This window comes from Podarcis cretensis (assembly GCF_951804945.1).
Source record: "Podarcis cretensis genome assembly, chromosome: 5".
In the NCBI taxonomy this organism is placed as follows: Eukaryota; Metazoa; Chordata; class Lepidosauria; order Squamata; family Lacertidae; genus Podarcis; species Podarcis cretensis.
In genome coordinates, this window is record NC_137174.1 from 12,887,985 (window position 1) to 12,907,806 (window position 19,822).

Here is a 19,822-nt window from a genome sequence, read left to right on the forward strand (position 1 = left end):
TTTGCCAGGTTGTAGATATGGCTCCCCTGCTATGCCAGCTGAACCTCTGCTTCTCCCTGTGCCCACCCAGCCAGAGGGGTGAAACTCTCTGCTCAAAAGCAAACATGGCAGGAAAAAAAGACAGAAGGCCCCACCGCAGACCATAAATCAGAGATGGTACTAGTGTTTGGGTGTGGTTTTTCCCCTCAGCGGGAGAGAAGTTATTTACTCCGCGTCTGGGAGTGATGTAAACTTCTGTTGTCCACCAGGTCTTTGCCTGAGTGAATTCAGGATTTGATGTCAGTGTATGCCCCCATCCCAGCCACGATTCAACCCTTTTTTGTCCTGTTCTGCCGCGATAATTCTGCCAGCAGAACAGCTCTATTACGCCTGGGATGGATCTCAAGATTCTCTGGCATGGGTGGCCCTTCCATCGCTTTCTAAATGTCCCTCAGCCAGCAAATCTCTGCAAGCTTGACTCCCAAATTTAATCTGAGCATCGAATCAGTTTGCTGCTTTCTGCTGTTTTGTAGTATTTGGAAAGTTACCATAGAATCAAGTTGGAAGGCTCCTGCTGTCACGAAGAGTCATCCCGCAGTTCACCGGCTCAGTCTACACAAGCGAGATTATGCGTCTCTGTCAAGGTCACAGATCAGGACAGTGCTGGAGCTGAGAAAAGAATGTAATCTCTCAGCTTCCTCTTGATTAGTCATATCATTATCTCCTTCCTCAGTTTTGTCCTTTTTGTCCTTGTCCATGCAGCTGGTTTTGTGCTCAGATTGTCTCCTGCCATCTCCCAAATCATCTCTTTTGTATTGTTCTAATGCAGGCATGTGCAAAGTCCAGCCAGGGGGCCCAATCTGGCCCGCCGGTCAGTTTAATCCGGCCTCTGTGGCAGTTTATTTTCTGGGTTAAAATCCTAAAAAAACAACTTTTGGGTTAAGCTCAACAACTTCAATCCTAAAAAAAGGTCAACAACTTTGGTCGGCCCTCATGCATGTTCACGTCATCAAATCTGGACACCTCTGTATCTAATCTAGTCTTTCTCTCATCCTTCTGATGTCGTTTCCAGCTGCAAAATCCAGTGATTTTTACCTGTGCTCCCCACATGGGACTTGGTTTTAGGGTCACGGCTATTCTCACAAGTTTTCAGATGGCATGATGTTGTGCATAGTGCCTATAGCGATTTTGTTCTGCAGAGAGTGTAGCGCTATGTTGATTAATTTGAGCGGCATTGCCAAAGTCCATAATTACCTGGTTTAGAATATGATTTTGTCCGGCTCATAATGCATGCAAGCATTATGAATCATACAGAAGTTCTTTTCCACTTAGAAAAATGCAAAACAGAATTCTGCAAAATGAACAGAACGTGCTCTTAGCTGAAGTACTTTTTGCACAATACACTAATCACAGCTCAGACTGAGTTAAGCAAACATCTTTAAACACTGATTTAAATGCCCCTGCAAGCTATGGGGCAAGCCCGGGGAATCTCTGGAGCCAAACGTAGGGAGGGCAGAGGTACAGAAGAGTTGCGTAGTTCTTGAACTTCTCTGACCAAGTGCATGACCTGAATGATCTACCGTATTTTTCGCTCTATAAGACGCACCAGACCACAAGACGCACCTAGTTTTTGGAGGAGGAAAACAAGAAAAAAAATATTCTGAATCTCAGAAGCCAGAACAGCAAGAGGGATCGCTGTGCAGTGAAAGCAGCAATCCCTCTTGCTGTTCTGGCTTCTGGGATAGCTGCGCAGCCTGCATTCGCTCCATAAGACGCACACCCATTTTCCCTTACTTTTTAGGAGGGAAAAAGTGAGTCTTAGAGAGCAAAAAATACGGTACATTGTAAAGGTAAAAAGGTACCTTTTACCTCTATATTGTTCACAAGGTGCAAACCTACCTAATTCTCACCCAAACCAGTAACTGAATGTAACAGAGCTTTGACGTGATCACTTCTCTCAGTTTTATGATGCAGTTCTCTGACCCAAACATGTGCAGAAGAAAGCACATATTAATTAAAATATTGCATGTATTAGGAGAAACACACATGAAAATGCATGCAGATTTTTACCTGTTGATTTTTTAAAATAAAAATTTGCAAATTAATGCACAACTGATGGGCAAACTGAACAGAAGGATGGAAACAGGAGAGAAACTGAAATGGACAGATTTTGCCTTTTATCTCATGGCTGTACACACTAGTCTCTTTGCTTAGGCCTAAAAGACAGGATCTCTCTGTACTTGTTAGTTCCAGATATCTTATTGTCAAGGCTTTTTTTCAGCCGACGTCTGAGGTGGGCGCCATTGCCATTCTAAGAGAACAAGGGAGAAGTTCATGGTGAGCTCTGGCACCTATTTTTCTAGAAAAATAGCACTGCTTATTGTTATAAGTATGGCTTCCTTGTTGTTGTTTAGTCATTTAGTTGTGTCTGACTCTTCGTGACCCCATGGACTAGAGCACGCCAGGCACTCCTGTCTTCCACTGCCTCCCGCAGTTTGGTCAAACTCATGCTGGTAACTTCAAGAACACTGTCCAACCATCTCGTCCTCTGTCGTCCCCTTCTCCTTGTGCCCTCCATCTTTCCCAACATCAGGGTCTTTTCCAGGGAGTCTTCTCTTCTCATGAGGTGGCCAAAGTATTGGAGCCTCAGCTTCAGGATCTGTCCTTCTAGTGAGCACTCAGGGCTGATTTCCTTCAGAATGGAGAGGTTAGATCATCTTGCAGTCCATGGGACTCTAAAGAGTCTCCTCCAGCACCATAATTCAAAAGCATCAATTCTTCGGCGACCAGCCTTCTTTATGGTCCACCTCTCACTTCCATACATCACTACTGGGAAAACCATAGCTTTAACTATACAGACCTTTGTTGGCAAGGTGATGTCTCTACTATTTAAGATGCTGTCTACTTTTTAAGATGGCTCCCTTACAGCCGTGCAATTCTTATTTATTTTATTTTTTTATTTATTGGAAATTTTATTTACAACATAACATAAAGGTAAGGTAAAGGTACCCCTGCCCGTACGGGCCAGTCTTGACAGACTCTGGGGTTGTGCGCCCATCTCACTCAAGAGGCCAGGGGCCAGCGCTGTCCGGAGACACTTCCGGGTCACGTGGCCAGCGTGACATCGCTGCTCTGGCCAGAGCCAGAGCCGCACACAGAAACACCGTTTACCTTCCCGCTGGTAAGCGGTCCCTATTTATCTATTTGCACCCGGAGGTGCTTTCGAACTGCTAGGTTGGCAGGCGCTGGGACCGAGCAGCGGGAGCGCACCCCGCCGCAGGGATTCGAACCGCCGACCTTTCGATCGGCAAGTCCTAGGCGCTGAGGCTTTAACCCACAGCGCCACCTGCGTCCCTACAACATAACATAACCCCCCCAATACAAAAATCCACCCTCATTAAACATGAACATGTATTCTCTGCATTTCCCCCATGCTTTTTGAAACTCTTGTCTAACTGCCTCTGTTAATCTAGCCAGTTCAATATACTCTATCAGTTTGTCTTGCCATTCCTTTTTTTGTTGGCGCAATTTCTTTTTTCCAATTTTTAGCAATTGCTAAATTGCTAAAAATTCTTGGTTGTAAGCCTGAGGTTTGGCCAGGAGAAGGTTAATGAAAGAAGCAGGGCATCTGGAGATTATCTTGATGGCTCTGGCTGAGTGGCCAAGGAGTTTGCTTGTCTGAAGGAGATGCCTCTCTGTGGAAGGGCTCTCCTGGAATGTGAGAGCCATTTGAGAATCAGCTGCACCTCTCTCTGTTGTCATCAAGGTATCTCTCTTTGTGTGAGAGATAAGAGAGGCAAAAGCCAAGACCTACAGGCATGTATTAGCCGTAAATAAAGAAAAATAAAATCTACGCACTAATTTGCAAATATGATACAGAGTCAGAACAAGTTAAGGAATGTAATACATGGTGAGAAAGGGCTCAGGACAATGTCCCAGTGGATATCTGGGGATATATATATATATATATATATATATATATAGTAAAAGCACATACAGATTTTGCTTAAAAACGGCAACAAGAGAAAACTGTTTTAAAACAATGAGCAAATAGTATACAGTGGTACCTCGGGTTACATACGCTTCAGGTTACAGACTTCACTAACCCAGAAATAGTGCTTCAGGTTAAGAACTTTGCTTCAGGATGAGAACAGAAATTGTGCTCCGGCAGCAGCAGCAGAAGGCCCCATTAGCTAAAGTGATGCTTCAGGTTAAGAACAGTTTCAGGTTAAGAACGGACCTCCAGAACGAATTAAGTACTTAACCTGAGGTACCACTGTACTGCCCCAGTAAAGATACACACAGTCAATAAAAACAACCCGGCCACTTGTTGGAAGTGTTGGAAAAAGAGAGGGGACTTTTTTCCACACGTGATGGGAATGTCATATGGCATATGCTAAAGAAATATTGGGGGGAAATAAAAAGTCAACCAAAAAAGTATTTTAAGTTATGTGGAAGGTTCAGTGAGGTGGGAGCATAAAGGATTGGTTTCTTATATGCTGGAAGCAACTAGAATTCTATATTCCATCAGTATCCAGACATTACATATGAAGATAGATTGTTATTAATTTTAAATGTGATATTAATCGGTTTATTGTCATCTTACTTTCCGTTTGTTGAGCTTCTTGTTAAACCAGACATACAGTGGTACCTCTGGTTACGTACTTAATTCGTTCCGGAGGTCCGTTCTTAACCTGAAACTGTTCTTAACCTGAAGCACCACTTTAGCTAATGGGGCCACCACGCCACTGCCGCACGATTTCTGTTCTTATCCTGAAGCAAAGTTCTTAACATGAGGTAATATTTCTGGGTTAGCGGAGTCTGTAACCTGAAGCGTCTGTAACCCGAGGTACCACTGTATAATGTTCCGTATTGTAAGTGGTAATATAACATATGCATAACAGTGCATATGAAAATATTGAAGGGATTTTACCGCTCTGAAATGCTTATTATGGATAACTTCACAAAGAAACTGGTATCTGGAGCAGAAATTAGTTACTTAGGAATGTCAAAATCGTATTTTATGTTTGTAGAATGGAACATACAACTGAAGAACTGCAAGAAGGGTCTCCAAAGGGTCTTGGTGTTCTGGGGTGAAGTTTCACTATACAGTATTCCTAGATTATGTTAGGCACGTTTATTTTGGCCAGACAGTTCCTAGGGAAGAAGCTGGCCATCTCTCTCATGGAATTCCAGCAATTTGTTTGTGCTATCTTGTGGCGCCAAGTTGCATACTCCTGACTAGCTGCAAATTAAACTCAGGCATATCTCCTCTTTCACCTGGCGTAGGAGTGTTTTCTACAGCATTGCTCCTGCGGAGCTGCCAGGATTTTGTTGAGCTCACACCAAGAAGGGAAGAATTTTTTTCCTGGGAAGAGCCGACCGCACAGCCTATTGGTGCAGAATGGAAACATGTCCGACCTCTCAATCATTCCAGAAGGAGGAGGAGGAAGCAGTGACAAAACAAGCAAAGGTAGGTTTCTGTCTTCTGGCCCACTGACCTTAATGTATAATGCACTTGTTATGGAATAGGTCTTAATCGGCAGCCACAGTCGTTCAGTGGGTGAACGCAATAGGACATTACTGAGTAGACATGGGCAACATTAAACAAAGCACATGCTTTTCACCAGATCTGCTCCCAGATAATTCCTTTCTAACACAACCATCACTTTAACAGGGGCAGTAACAGACCCTACAAGTGTCCCTGTTCTTCAGGGACAGTCCCAGATTTACAGAAGCTGTCTCAGTTTCTGGTTTGATCCCAGATGTCCCGCTTTTCCTTAGGACGTCCCTATTTTCATCAGAGAAATGTTGGAGACTATGGTAAAGGTAAAGGGACCCCTGACCATTAGGTCCTGTTGTGACCGACTCTGGGGTTACGGCACTCATCTCGCTTTATTGGCCGAGGGAGCCGGCGTACAGCTTCCAGGTCATGTGGCCAGAATGACTAAGCCATTTCTGGCGAACCAGAGCAGCACATGGAAATGCCGTTTACCTTCCCGCCACAGTGGTACCTATTTATCTACTTGCACTGGTATGCTTTTGAACTGCTAGGTTGGCAGGAGCTGGCACCGAGCAACGGGAGCTCACCCCGTTGTGGGGATTTGAACCGCCGGCCTTCTGATCGGCAAGTCCTAGGCTCTGTGGTTTAACCCACAGCGCCACCCGCGTCCCTCCACTTTTCCTTAGGACATCCCTATTTTCATCGGCGAAATGTTGGAGGGTATGGTAGGGATGCCTCTATTTTCATCGGGAAAATGTTGGAGGGTATGGAGTTCTGCAACCCCCGAGCCAAGGAGATATGTAACTGTACAACCTTTAGAAATCATCTGAAGGCAACCCTGTATAGGGAACGTTTTTTAAAAAAAACGATTACTCTTTCATTATATTTTATATATGTTGGAAGCTGCCAAGAGTGGTTGAAGCAATCCAGTCAGATGGGCAGGGTATGAATTATAACTATTATTATTATTATTCATGTCCCTGTTTTCATCAGAGAAAGGTCGGAGGGGAGGCAGTAACTTTGGCCTGGATCTCTGAGTGACCAACACATCATGGCATTCTCTAGCTTAGCCTTTGCATATGCTGTGTATCTCCTTCAGGGTGGCCCTGCCATTAGACAGAATGAGTTGGCTAGGAAGTGGCAGCAAGGTGTTAACAGCACAGAGCTGAATGTTCCAGGAGGCCTGTCCTGTGCTCCCTAAACCAGTGATGGCCAAATTTGGCCCTCCTGCTGTTTTGGGACTACAATTCCCATCATCCTTGACCATGGGTCCTGTTAGCTAGGGATGATGGGAGTCGTAGTCCCAAAACAGCTGGAGGGCCAAGTTTGGCCATCACTGCCCTAAACTATCCTGCTGCTCTCAGTTGCAGCGGAGAGTGCTTTCTCATCACAAGGACTGAAGTAAGATTCAATACTTCAAGTCTGGTTGGCATTTGCGCATGGAGTGGAAAGCGGGGGGGGGGGGGGAGAGACACCATCTTATCCTTTGCCTCAGGCGGTGAGATGTCTTGAACCATTCCAAATCTCCCTTCGCCATTGCACAAGAAACGTACACTTTGTTGTTTAGTCGTTTAGTCGTGTCCGACTCTTCGTGACCCCATGGACCAGAGCACGCCAGGCACTCCTGTATTCCACTGCCTCCCGCAGTTTGGTCAAACTCATGCTGGTAGCTTCGAGAACACTGTCCAACCATCTCGTCCTCTGTTGTCCCCTTCTCCTTGTGCCCTCCATCTTTCCCAGCATCAGGGTCTTTTCCAGGTTGTCTTCTCTTCTCATGAGGTGGCCAAAGTATTGGAGCCTCAGCTTCAGGATCTGTCCTTCCAGTGAGCACTCAGGGCTGATTTCCTTCAGAATGGAGAGGTTTGATCTTCTTGCAGTCCATGGGACTCTCAAGAGTTTCCTCCAGCACCATAATTCATAAGCATCAATTCTTCGGCGATCAGCCTTCTTTATGGTCCAGCTCTCACTTCATACATCACTACTGGGAAAACCATAGCTTTAGCTATACGGACCTTTGTTGGCAAGGTGATGTCCCTGCTTTTTAAGATGCTGTCTAGGTTTGTCTTTGCTTTTCTCCCAAGAAGTAGGCGTCTTTTAATTTCGTGGCTGCTGTCACCATCTGCAGTGATCATGGAGCCCAAGAAAGTAAAATCTCTCACAAACGTACACTAAGCGCTCGCTTTTCTAACTCTGAACAGTTGTAACAGCTGGTAAAAAGCAAGACGACATAAGCTACCTGTTTACATCGGTCAATCTTCTGACTGCAGGGAGAGATGTTCACCTGGATCTGGAAAATAACCAGCTGATAATGGACTTACAGCTGTCGAATGGAAAGAAAACTGGACAGAATGAGTGCAGGGATGGATACTGTGCGACTGACGGCCAAGCTCAGCTCCTAAAGGAGTCAGCCATGAAAACGGTGAGCGATATATGTTCACGTGGCGTAGGTTTTTGTGGACTGGACCCCACTTTGTCAGACGCACTTTTACAGTGTAAGCTGGTTCTGCAGCAGCTGCTATTGCACATTCCTACCCATCTTCTCATGCTGTCTGCAGATGAACAGCTCTCATAATAATACTAGATGATATCAAGATAAATTTCGATAACATCCTAACAGGGCAATGCAAAGCTTTGTGCTGGGTGGGGTGGGCAGGGTGGGGGTTAGATTGCACCCTCGACCTGCCCCCCTTAAACAGCTTTGCGCTGTTCATATGGTGGCTGGAAGGCTTTAGAGCGGATTAAAAGGCGTACTCCCAATATTAATTCTATGCTCTCTTCTTTTTATTTCTAGGGCTTTGACATTAGCAGAAATGCCTCGGTAAGTAATCACTTTGGGAAAGCAATTCATACCAAATTTCCCCTTGGATGCTGCTGCTACCATCCCTTGTTTCCCCACTTTCTCCTCCCTCTGCTGAAATGAAGATTGCGCCTGGCTCAGAGCAGGAGCGTTCCTTTGTCATATATATATATATATGGATGCGGGTGGCGCTGTGGGTTAAACCACAGAGCCTAGGACTTGCCGATCAGAAGGTTGGCGGTTCGAATCCCCGCAACGGGGTGAGCTCCCGTTGCTCGGTCCCTGCTCCTGCCAATCTAGCAGTTCGAAAGCACAAAGTGCAAGTAGATAAATAGGTACCACTCCGGCGGGAAGGTAGACGGCGTTTCTGTGGGCTGCTCTGGTTCGCCAGAAGCAGCTTAGTCATTCTGGCCACATGACCCAGAAGCTGTACACTGGCTCCCTCGGCCAATAAAGCAAGATGAGCACCGCAACCCCAGAGTTGGTCACGACTGGACCTAATGGTCAGGGATCCCTTTACCTTACACACACACACACACACATATGTATCTTTAGAGAGCCACATGCAATTATGCACTGATATAAATTATGCACTAATAGCATACAGAGTATCCTGTTAAGTAGAGCAGGAGGGCAAATTCCTTGTGGATCACACAAAAAACCACTGCATATTCCTGCTGTGTGCTGTGTGGTGGTGCTGCTGGCATGGGGATTATGCCATCTGGCAAGTGGCTCTTGCTTCTGAAGGCAGAATGTATGACACCACTCCGTTTCTCAGAATAATAATAATAATAATAATAATAATAATAATAATAATAAATACCCTGCCCTTCCCAGTTTAAAAACCGGGCTCAGGGCGGCTAACAGCAAATATAAAACATTGATTAAAAATGCGACTTAAAAACAGCATAAAATACAACATAGATAAATACAACATAAAATAGGTAAAAGGTAAAGGGACCCCTGACCAGAGCAGTGCACGGAACACACCGTTTACCTTCCCACCAGAGTGGTACCTATTTATCTACTTGCACTTTGACGTGCTTTCGAACTGCTTGGTTGGCAGGAGCAGGGACCGAGCAACGGGAGCTCACCCCATCGCGGGGATTCGAACCGCCGACCTTCTGATCGGCAAGTCCTAGGCTCTGTGGTTTAACCCACAGCGCCACCCACATCCCTACCATAAAAGCCTGCTTTAAAAAAAGAAGAAGGTGTGACTGCTGCGCTAGGGTGACATTGTGCTTTAATCGCACAAACCTAAAGTTCCACTATGTGAACCGATTCCACCTGTTAAATGCTGACAGCCCAGAGGCAGCTGCAGCTATTGCATGCTTTTTTCCTGGTCTGTTTCTCACAACGCCAGCATATTATCACGGATCATCCTTTTACAGTATACCGGAAGCTGCTGCCGTTGCAAATTATATCCTACGTCTCAAAATAACTGACCGTAAAGAGGCTGCTCTGAACCTTTTTTGAGAAAAAGAGATTTCACCTTTCAAGCATGCGCCTTGTGTTTACCAGTTACGTGGGGACCATGTGCAAGCTTAGGAACTGTTTCCATGTTCCCTCGCCTTGTGCTAAGATGGCTTTGCATATTCCGCAGGGTGACAATCTGGCCTGGGGAAGAATGAGAGACCTCCTGAGAAAGAGTAGGGGAAGGAACCAGAGCAGGCTGGGCTTGTCATCAGCTGCCTTGAAAAGGTCATGCCCACAGCTCTATAGGTAAGCTTCCTAGGGTTTTGGCTACACTCAGGTGTTAACGGGTCACTGTTTCCATGTTTGCGAACTTTCATCCACACTCTCACGAACACTCGCAGTTTAAGGCCTCCGGTATCTATCTTGGTGTTTCCTGCGCTTGAGAAAGTGTGGTTGCCACTGGGATAAGGGAGGCAGTTGAATGCTGTGAAAAAGATAAAAAATAGAGATGCAGAACAGTTTCACATCCACAGTAAACTCCGGTGTGGCTGAGATCTAGGATCTGAACATTCATTTGAGGGTGCAAGGGAGATGGGGGGGGCAGCAAAGATTCTGGGAGGCCCTGTTCTGGACCGCATGCAATTTACTGCACATTGTAGAACTACTGTGGTTTAGTAACTGGACTCCTAAACTTGGACCGATTCAAGAGAGTTGGCTTCAAAGTCCTGTCTGCATATGATGGAGCGAGCTTGTTTTCTCCTGCTCCAGAGGGTAGGACTCGAACCAATAGCTTCTAATTACAAGAAAGGAGATTCCAACTAATCGTCAGGAAGAACTTTCTGACAGTAAGAGCTGTTCAACAGTGGAATGGTCTCCACTGAGAGGTTGTGGACTCTCCTTTGGATGTTTTTAAGCAGAGGCTGGATGGCCACCTGTCATGGATTAGTTGAGATTTCTGCGTTGCAGGGGGTTGGATGAGATAGCCCTTGGGGACCCTTCCAACTCTACAACTCTATGGTTCTATGAAATTAGAGATGATGATGATAATAATAATAATAATAATAATAATAATAATAATCTTTATTGTCATTGTACAGCCTGTGTACAATGAAATTAAACGAGCCTCCTCCCCCACTCAATCTCTTATCGAACAACACACCACCTCACAAGTCAATTTTGCTATTTTATTTTCTGTTCAACAGCCGAACAGCCCATGGATAAAAGCTATTTTTTAGCCTGTTGGTATGGCTGATTATAAGGGGCGCATGTGGCGCTGTGGGTTAAACCACAGAGCCTAGGACTTGCTGATCAGAAGGTCGGCGGTTTGAATCCCCGCAACGGGATGAGCTCCTGTTGCTCGGTCCCTGCTCCTGCCAACCTAGCAGTTCGAAAGCACGTCAAAGTGCAAGTAGATAAATAGGTACCACTTCGGCAGGAAGGTAAACGGCGTTTCTGTGCGCTGCTCTGGTTCACCAGAAGTGGCTTAGTCATACTGGCCACATGACCCGGAAGCTGTACGCCGGCTCCCTCGGCCAGTAAAGCGAGATGAGCGCCGCAACCCCAGAGTCGGTCACGACTGGACCTAATGGTCAGGGGTCCCTTTACCTTTACCTTTATGGCTGATTATACTTCTAGATCTCCTGCCCGAGAGTAGAAGATTAAAGAGGTGATGGCCGGGGTGTGAGCCATCCCTTGAAAATTTTTCTCGCTCTCCTAAGACAACGATCCCTTGCGATGTCATCTAGCGGACTCGAGGGACAGCCCATGATATCATGTGCTGTATTCCCCACCCTCTGTAGAGACACAGCGTCACTGTGGTTCGCCAGAAGCGGCTTAGTCATGCTGGCCACATGACCCAGAAGCTGTACGCCGGCTCCCTCAGCCAATAAAGCGAGATGAGCGCCGCAACCCCAGAGTCGGCCATGACTGGACCTAATGGTCAGGAGTCCCTTTACCTTTATCCCATATGAGGATTGAACCTGCCACCTTGCCATTATCAGCACCATGCTCTAACCAGCTGAGCTATCCATGCACTGATGTCTTCTAATAAATTACATTGATTTGCTGTTATCTATCTTGACAGGCTTTCTGCTGTCGTTTGAGGTGTCTATTAAGCTATGTATCTCCTCCATTTTGCAAAGGCACAGCCCTGAATGGTGTCCTAGGAATACTTTAAATCAATATGTAAAATATGAACCATAGCAATGGCAATGATGAGGTTGACAGTACTTTTGCCTGTAGCATACATCTGAGTTTATGCTGGTCCATATAAGCCGGGAGCTGCCACCACCCAAATTTTCCAAGTTCTTGTTTGTTTTTCGCTTTCTTGGGGTTTTTTGGCCATGGACAGAGGAAACGGATTATCTTGTTTGCGTACACAGATGTGTTATGCAATGCTGCGAACCCCCCATGTCTCTTTAGCTGGGGATTCTGCCAGAGCCCAGGGTCTTTCCTGAAATGACTGTCGGTGTCTTTTGATTTCCAGTGGGATGAGCAGCTGTCTAACTATTCTGCCTGGGATTCTCCTGTCGTGTGCACTTGAATATCAAATGCACCTGGTATTTACACTCCGGACTCCAGTTGCAGCTGTGTAGTCCTTTATTAGCCCCCCCCCCACCCCCAGAGCAGCTTCACAGCTGGAACAGAAAACTGGGTTGGGACAGACAGGCGTCCTGCTATTGTTTGAGCAGCTGAAACAAATACAGGCGGAAGAGATCAAAATGGGTGCTGTGAGCAAAAACAGCTGGGGATCAATTGAGCAGATGTGGACATTTATTGAAATATGGACTGGAAGCCCAGCTTACGTTCCTTTGGAGAAAGGGCAGCTCCTAATGTCATTTATGAACAGCAGTTTCACCTTCTGCGCCCCAAATTGCTCTCACTTGTGTACCACATGCAACAGAAAATATTGTTGATCTTCAGCAAAATAAGAGCAGAGTGCCTAAACATCTGCTGCTATACATTATCCCTTCACCTCAGTGGAAGAACCATATTATACGTTCAGCAGAACTGAGTGGCAAAAATCCTTAGCTCTCCCCTGCTGAGATTTGCAATTTTGACAATATTCGTTTGCTTTCATAATAATAATAATTTATTATTTATACCCGCCCCCATCTGGCTGAGTTTCCCCAGCCACTCTGGGCGGCTCCCAATGAAATATTAAAAACACAATACAGCATTAAACATTAAAAACTTCCCTAAACAGGGCTGCCTACAAATGTCTTTTAAAAGTAGGATAGTTGCTTATTTCCTTGACATCTGATAGGAGGGCGTTCCACAGGCTGTGCGCCACTACCAAGAAGGCCCTCTGCCTGGTTCCCTGTAACCTCGCTTCTCGCAGTGAGGGAACCGCCAGAAGGCCCTTGGCGCTGGATCTCATCACGTTGTATAAGCTTCATGTTGCTTGCTGCCTTAAGAGCTTAGTTACAAAAGTCCAACTAAAATAATATTAGGCTGCAGGGTTGGAGTTGTACGTTGAAATAGCCTGCCTTAACTCCCTCTTAGCCCCGATAAAAAAACCCCTAGAAATACCATGATCCACTGTAGAAAATATTTATTCTTTTTATATACCTCTTGACATACTCAGGAACATAGTTTCCAAAGAGATGTCAAGAAGCCCTTTGCCTTCTCCAAGTGTTTCACTTGTAAAATGGGGGGGGGGGGGGGGGACTGGCAAGGTGAGTTGGCCAGCAGCAAAGGATGAATGTAATGTTTGTGTTTATTTGTTTCTCCCATGCCGGTTTGCTTGTTACCTTAATTCCGGCTAGGGATTCATCATGCGAAAGGCTGGGCTGGATGAATCCCTAGCCGGAATTAAGATTGCTGGAAGAAATATCAACAACCTCAGATATGCAGATGACACAACCTTGATGGCAGAAAGTGAGGAGGAATTAAAGAACCTTTTAATGAGGGTGAAAAAGGAGAGCACAAAATATGGTTTGAAATAACATCAAAAAAACGAAGATCATGGCCACTGGTTCCATCACCTCCTGGCAAATAGAAGGAGAAGAAATGGAGGCAGTGAGAGATTTTACTTTCTTGGGCTCCATGATCACTGCAGTTGGTGACAGCAGCCATGAAATTAAAAGATGCCTGCTTCTTGGGAGAAAGGCAATGGCAAACCTAGACAGCATCTTAAAAAGCAGAGACATCACCTTGCCAACGAAGGTCCGTATAGTTAAAGCTATGGTTTAAGACCCTGATGTTGGGAAAGATGGAGGGCACAAGGAGAAGGAGACAACAGGGGACAAGATGGTTGGACGGTGTTCTCGAAGCTACCAGCATGAGTTTGACCAAACTGTGGGAGGCAGTGGAAGACAGAAGTGCCTGGCGTGCTCTGGTCCATGGGGTCATGAAGAGTCAGACACGACTAAACGACTAAACAACAACAACAACAGTGCAGCGAGGTTGGGCAGTAGGTTGTTTTTACCGTCGATAACTATTTTTTGAAAGCTTACACAAATGTTTTGAAGAGCAGCTGTTTTGGAGTATGGCTGGAAAATATCTGGTGCCAGGCGTGTCTGTTTTATCATCCAACAACATGTGGAAAATTACAGGTGTTATTCCCAGTGCTTTGTATTAACGGTAACTTTTACCTGTCTGTTCAGGCCAGATTCTGCGTGTTTGGATTTGAGGAAAACAGAGAGGAACTCGATGATTGCCTTGGGACAAAGTTCAAGGAATGAAAGCCTTTGGCCTTTGTGACTGGACAGAGGTAAGAGAGCCAGAAAGTGGCTGAGACTTCCCCCCACCATGACACAGTGATGATATATAACCAACCCTTTGTGGCCATTTTCAAGGTCCAAAATGAAGGAAGGGAGCTAGCACTAGCAGACCCTGCTGTCGAAGTTCAAGTGCAAGACCTGATCTTTCAAGGAGAAGTTAGGGAAACCAATCTAAATGATCGGGTGAAGGAGGGAGACAGCAGTGAGGAAAAAGGAAGGAAGCAGTTGCTTCTCAAAAGGTTATTAACTCTGCCGCAGGCCCCCAACTTTAAAGACAAGTTATTTTGTAGTTATTTGTCAGATAATAAGTAGCATGGTTGGTTATGCAGGCATAACATTGTCTTCTGCAATTTGGTAAAAATGCTGGAGGGAGAACACTTGATTCTACCGACCAATTACACTTACTTTTGCTTTCTGCGTCTTTGTTTTCAGAAAGAAAAGCGTTTGAGCTCCAAAGGTTGCAATGCTGAGACTTGTCAGAAATTGCTTGGTTTATAACCCTTCCAGAATGACTGGGTAAACGGATTCTTTCTGAGAAGCAAGTTGGTTCCTGTGTAATTTAAACTTATGTATCCAGAATAGTTGGCCACAGTAATTGTATTAGGTTACTTTCTGGGGAATTCCAGAGGGGTAACCTGCATTAGACTGTTGTACCAAAATCAAACAAAGAAAACAAATGTACTACGCGCTGTGGAATAGAGCCAATTTCATCCTACATATGTACTCTTAATACCTGGACTCGGTATATCATTTGTTCTAAGCAATGCAGCCAATGGCTGCCAGTTCTCTGGCGTTAACTTCTTCAGACTCGTTCGTTTTTTAGGAGCAAGGAAAGTGGGTTCCATCTTAGTTCTACCTTTGCATTGGCCAGATCACGCAGCAACAGCGTAAGAGTAGTTTAAAAGTAATGATGGGAAGAGGAATTTTGCAAGGAAGGAGCCGGTTTATTCCTTTAAGCAAAAGTGTGCTCGGTTTTTTTGGCTGTGATTAAGAGAGAGGGAAAGTGGCAAGAGAATGTCGTGAAACGGTGGGCATTGTTACAGGAGAAAATGTGGATTTGCCCGATTTCACCGCTAAAAGACAAACCAACCTAAATGAGAAGTAAGGGTTATGCAGGAGAGCGGAGAAGTGTCCTGGGAAGGTCCCCCCCCCCCTTTAAAGGCTAAAACCTGCATGGGTATTTGACAAGGTTAAATGAAAAGCAGTATCTAGGTGGTGCCCATTGAGAGTCGATGAAACCATGTTACATCCAAGAGCTCAATAGTGCAGAGGCTTACAGCAAGCAGGGAATCCCATTTCACCAGTGGCCAGGATGGGACGGGGGGTTTCAGCAGTGGTAGCACAACCTGGAACGATTAAGATTGCATGTTGCATTGGGCGTCACCATTTGACTTGTAAAAATGTCCTCAGATGGTAAAACAGTCCTTAGCTTTTATATGCACATTTTTTTTTAATAAAACAATCCAGCCTCCTCTTCTTTTTATATTGTATGGAAGATGATACATTTTCATAAATATATTTAAAGAATGATATATAGTATGTTTAATTTTGAGGATCAAACTAGATGCGACTTGAGGAGTGAAAAGGTGCCTAGCCTATATTCCACACCCTGTAATACAAGGTGCTTCACCAAAAAATCAGGGAAAGATTTCCCTGTAAAAGATTGACATTGACTGCATGTACAGAAAAGCCTGTAGAGAAATTGCTAAGCTAGACTATATAATGTGCAGTTGGCCAAGCTATATATCGGGGGCAGCTAACCTTTCTTGACCCAAGTTCTGCACTCGAGGTTCGCCATTCCTCGGGAGTCACAAGACGTGTTTTCACATATGCAGACTTCACATTCACACTAAGATTCCAACATTTTTTACTCTGCTTTAAAGGAGCCACAGCAGTTTGGAATGGTGCTCAGAGGAGAAAGATTACTGTTTTCCAATTGCACCATTTCTTTTAACTGAATCTTCACTCCCTGGAAAAAGTTGAGATTAACCTCTAAGGGATAAAAAGGCAGGTATTTGAATTAGGGAAATGGCTGTTAAGATATTGTCCAGGAAGCTGAAAATCAGTGCACAAATAAAACATGACACCCCGATTGCGAGGAACGTCTGAATCACGGGCACTTTGTCAACAATCTCTGTGATCCACGAATGTTACCTCGTAGTAACAGGCTACCACAGAGCAAGGCAAATTGAATTATTTCTACAAGTGGTCCTAGCTAGTGACAAACATTACCACCCATAGCATCAAGATAGGTTGTCGATACAAATAACTCACAAAGCTGAATTTCTGTGGGGCTCCTATATCAGAAAGCCACCCAGACAGCCCTGGGTGGGTATAAGAAAATGTCTATAAGAATTGGGGGACAATTGGAAGTACACTTCAAAGGAAAGCTCGGTCTGGATCACATCACTATTCAGTATTGCTAAGGGGCTAAGCTGAAATTCACCAGTGTACATTTGAGTCACCACCATTTAAAAATTAGGATTTGTTTGTTTTTTAAAAAAATAACATTTCTGGGAGTGTTCCTCCATTTAACATTTTTGTATCTTGTGGAACAATGACTGTAATACTGGAAATATCAAGTTTTGGCTTTTATATAAAGAGTTGTTTAAAAATTAAAGATCCTTGTGCATTATTTCACTTACTATGGGAAATTATTGTATCACCAGAATTTTCACATTCTACCGAATTGTTACGTCGTTGTTGAGCAAAATGAATACAAAAAATGGAGAAGTCGGATGTTACCCTGAGGCAGACTGGAATGAAGTAGGGAGAACCTTTCATTTGCATTCAGTTCCTGGTACCTTGTGAATGGGTGGGTGGATCCTGTCTGAAACAATGGAGAGCTGGTGCCACGGAACGTCAGCATTGCAGAGCCAGGTGGACCAATCATTAGGAAAACAGGAAATTGCTTTATACTAACTGGGTCGGACAAAAGTCTGTATAGTTAAAGCTATGATTTTCCCAGTAGTGATGTATGGAAGTGAGAGCTGGACCATAATGCGGCAGCTAAAAAAGCCAATGCAATTCTGGGCTGCATCAATAGGAGTATTGCATCTAGATCAAGGGAAGTAATAGTGCCACTGTATTCTGCTCTGGTCAGACCTCACCTGGAGTACTGTGTCCAGTTCTGGGCACCACAGTTCAAGAAGGACACGGACAAACTGGAACGTGTCCAGAGGAGGGCAACCAAAATGGTCAAAGGCCTGGAAACGATGCCTTATGAAGAACGGCTAAGGGAGCTGGGCATGTTTAGCCTGGAGAAGAGGAAGTTAAGGGGTGATATGATAGCCATGTTCAAATATATAAAAGGATGTCACATAGAGGAGGGAGAAAGGTTGTTTTCTGCTGCTCCAGAGAAGCGGACACGGAGCAATGGTTCCAAACTACAAGAAAGAAGATTCCACCTAAACATTAGGAAGAACTTCCTGACAGTAAGAGCTGTTCGACAGTGGAATTTGCTGCCAAGGAGTGTGGTGGAGTCTCCTTCTTTGGAGGTCTTTAAGCAGAGGCTTGACAACCATATGTCAGGAGTGCTCTGATGGTGTTTCCTGCTTGGCAGGGGGTTGGACTCGATGGCCCTTGTGGTCTCTTCCAACTCTATGATTCTATGATTCTATAAAGAAGGCTGATCGCCAAAGAATTTATGCTTTTGAATTATGGAGTTGGAGGAGACTTTTGAGAGTCCTGTGGACTGCAAGAAGATCAAACCTCTCCATTCTGAAGGAAATCAGTCCCGAGTGCTCATTGGAAGGACAGATTGTGAAGCTGAGGCTCCAATACTTTGGCCACCTCATGAGAAGAGAAAACTCCCTGGGAAAGACCCTGATGTTGGGAAAGATGGAGGGCACAAGGAGAAGGGGACGAAGAGGAAGAGATGGTTGGACAGTGTTCTTGAAGTTACCAGCATGAGTTTGACCAAACTGCGGGGAAGCAGTGGAAGACAGGAGTGCCTGGCGTGCTCTGATCCATGGGGTCACGAAGAGTCGGACACAACTAAACAACAACAACTGGGTCGGAAACTAGTCGAGGCAGCAAATCCTCCCCGCAAACTGTTCTTAAGAGCCGTCCATTCCCAAAGTGTTGAGATTGTTAATGCAGGAGCTTAGCAGGAGGGTCTCAAAATCTTTTAGCTGCATGTTGCAGATAGAAATCTTTAACCACTGGAAACTTGTAGACCAGCTGAAAAACCCTCACAGCCCTCATTAAGGTAATGAGGCTACTTGTGAGTAATTATGCATGGCTGCCTCTTCATAGTAAGAGGCCCTCTCAAACTAGATACAGTGGTGCCTCACAAGACGAAATTAATCCGTTCCGCGAGTCTCTTCGTCTAGCGGTTTTTTCGCCTTGCGAAGCAAGCCCATTGACGGTTTAGCAGCTTAGCGCTATTAGCGGCTTTTAGCGGCTTATCGGATCAGCTGATAAGCGGCTTAGCGGCTTAGAAAAAGGGGGCAGGGGAAAAACCCCGCAGGAACTCGCAAGACATTTTTGTCTTGCGAAGCAAGCCCATAGGGAAATTCGTTTTGCGAAGCGCCTCCAAAACGGAAAACCCTTTCGTCTAGCGGGTTTTCCGTCTTGCGAGGTGTTCGTCTTGCGGGGCACCACTGTAAGTCATCAACCATGTCTCTCCCCCAAAATATTTGTTGCACAGGCTCTGCATATTCTCAGGAGAAACAAGTGCCATAATTGAGACTCATTCAAGGAACTGTAGGAGGCAGTGCTGCTGATAGCATTTGCAGAACATATAGGGCAGGGGTGGCCAACTCTCTTACTTTCAAAATTAAAAACTGGCAGTGATCTACCCCTGTTTTTGAGGGGATCAGCTCAAAGTTGTTGAGAGGGGGAGAGAAGCCCCACTTTTTTAGGGGTTTGAAAAAAACTTTGGGGGGGGGAGGTCAGTGTTTTTTGGGGGGGGGACAAAGAGGTCAAGTCACTCACAAAAAGATGGCTGTGGATCACAACAGCAGCACAAAGAAAGCTCTGTCTTCTCTTCCAGAGATCATACAACAATAGAGGGTAGGCCGAGGGGGCATGGCAGGAGTCAGTTTTAGCGACGCTAAGGAAAGGGATCCAGAGAACGACCGCGATCTACCAAAACCTAGCGGGGATCTACCAGTAGATCGCGATTGACCTGTTGGACATCCCTGATATAGGGGAAGACCCGGAGATAGACTTCTAGACTCCAGCCTTTGTAGAAGAACTGACAATTGAGATTCCAGGGAAGGTATTTGCCAGTGCCTTTCTTTATAATTAGCATCCATTGATGCCACAGTGCCACATCTGCCAATAAACATAGCTGTGGCAACCACAGAGGAAGCTACAAGACACGATTAGAAAAAAACTACACCAATTTTCCAAAGCAAGCATGGGACTGTGAACGAGGAGAGGGGCTCATATTACTAG

At 45.2% G+C, this 19,822-nt stretch overlaps 1 protein-coding gene across 3 annotated transcripts in view; it reads left to right on the forward strand.

Annotated features, from left to right (window-relative positions):
* Positions 1-17,039, forward strand: part of LOC307215694 (uncharacterized protein) — a 30,000-nt gene extending 12,961 nt beyond the window's left edge. The window contains exons 4-9 of one of the 3 annotated variants that reach the window (XM_079975236.1): positions 5,269-5,452; positions 7,750-7,901; positions 8,274-8,300; positions 9,883-10,001; positions 14,303-14,409; positions 14,852-17,039. In XM_079975236.1, the coding sequence (XP_079831362.1) occupies positions 5,269-5,452; positions 7,750-7,901; positions 8,274-8,300; positions 9,883-10,001; positions 14,303-14,399 (579 nt within the window). In that variant the 3' untranslated portion in view covers positions 14,400-14,409; positions 14,852-17,039. The remainder of the gene's footprint in view (positions 1-5,268; positions 5,453-7,749; positions 7,902-8,273; positions 8,301-9,882; positions 10,002-14,302; positions 14,410-14,851) is intronic. The other 2 variants (XM_079975238.1, XM_079975237.1) reach the window with 2 other exon arrangements.
* The last annotated feature ends 2,783 nt before the right edge of the window (positions 17,040-19,822 follow it).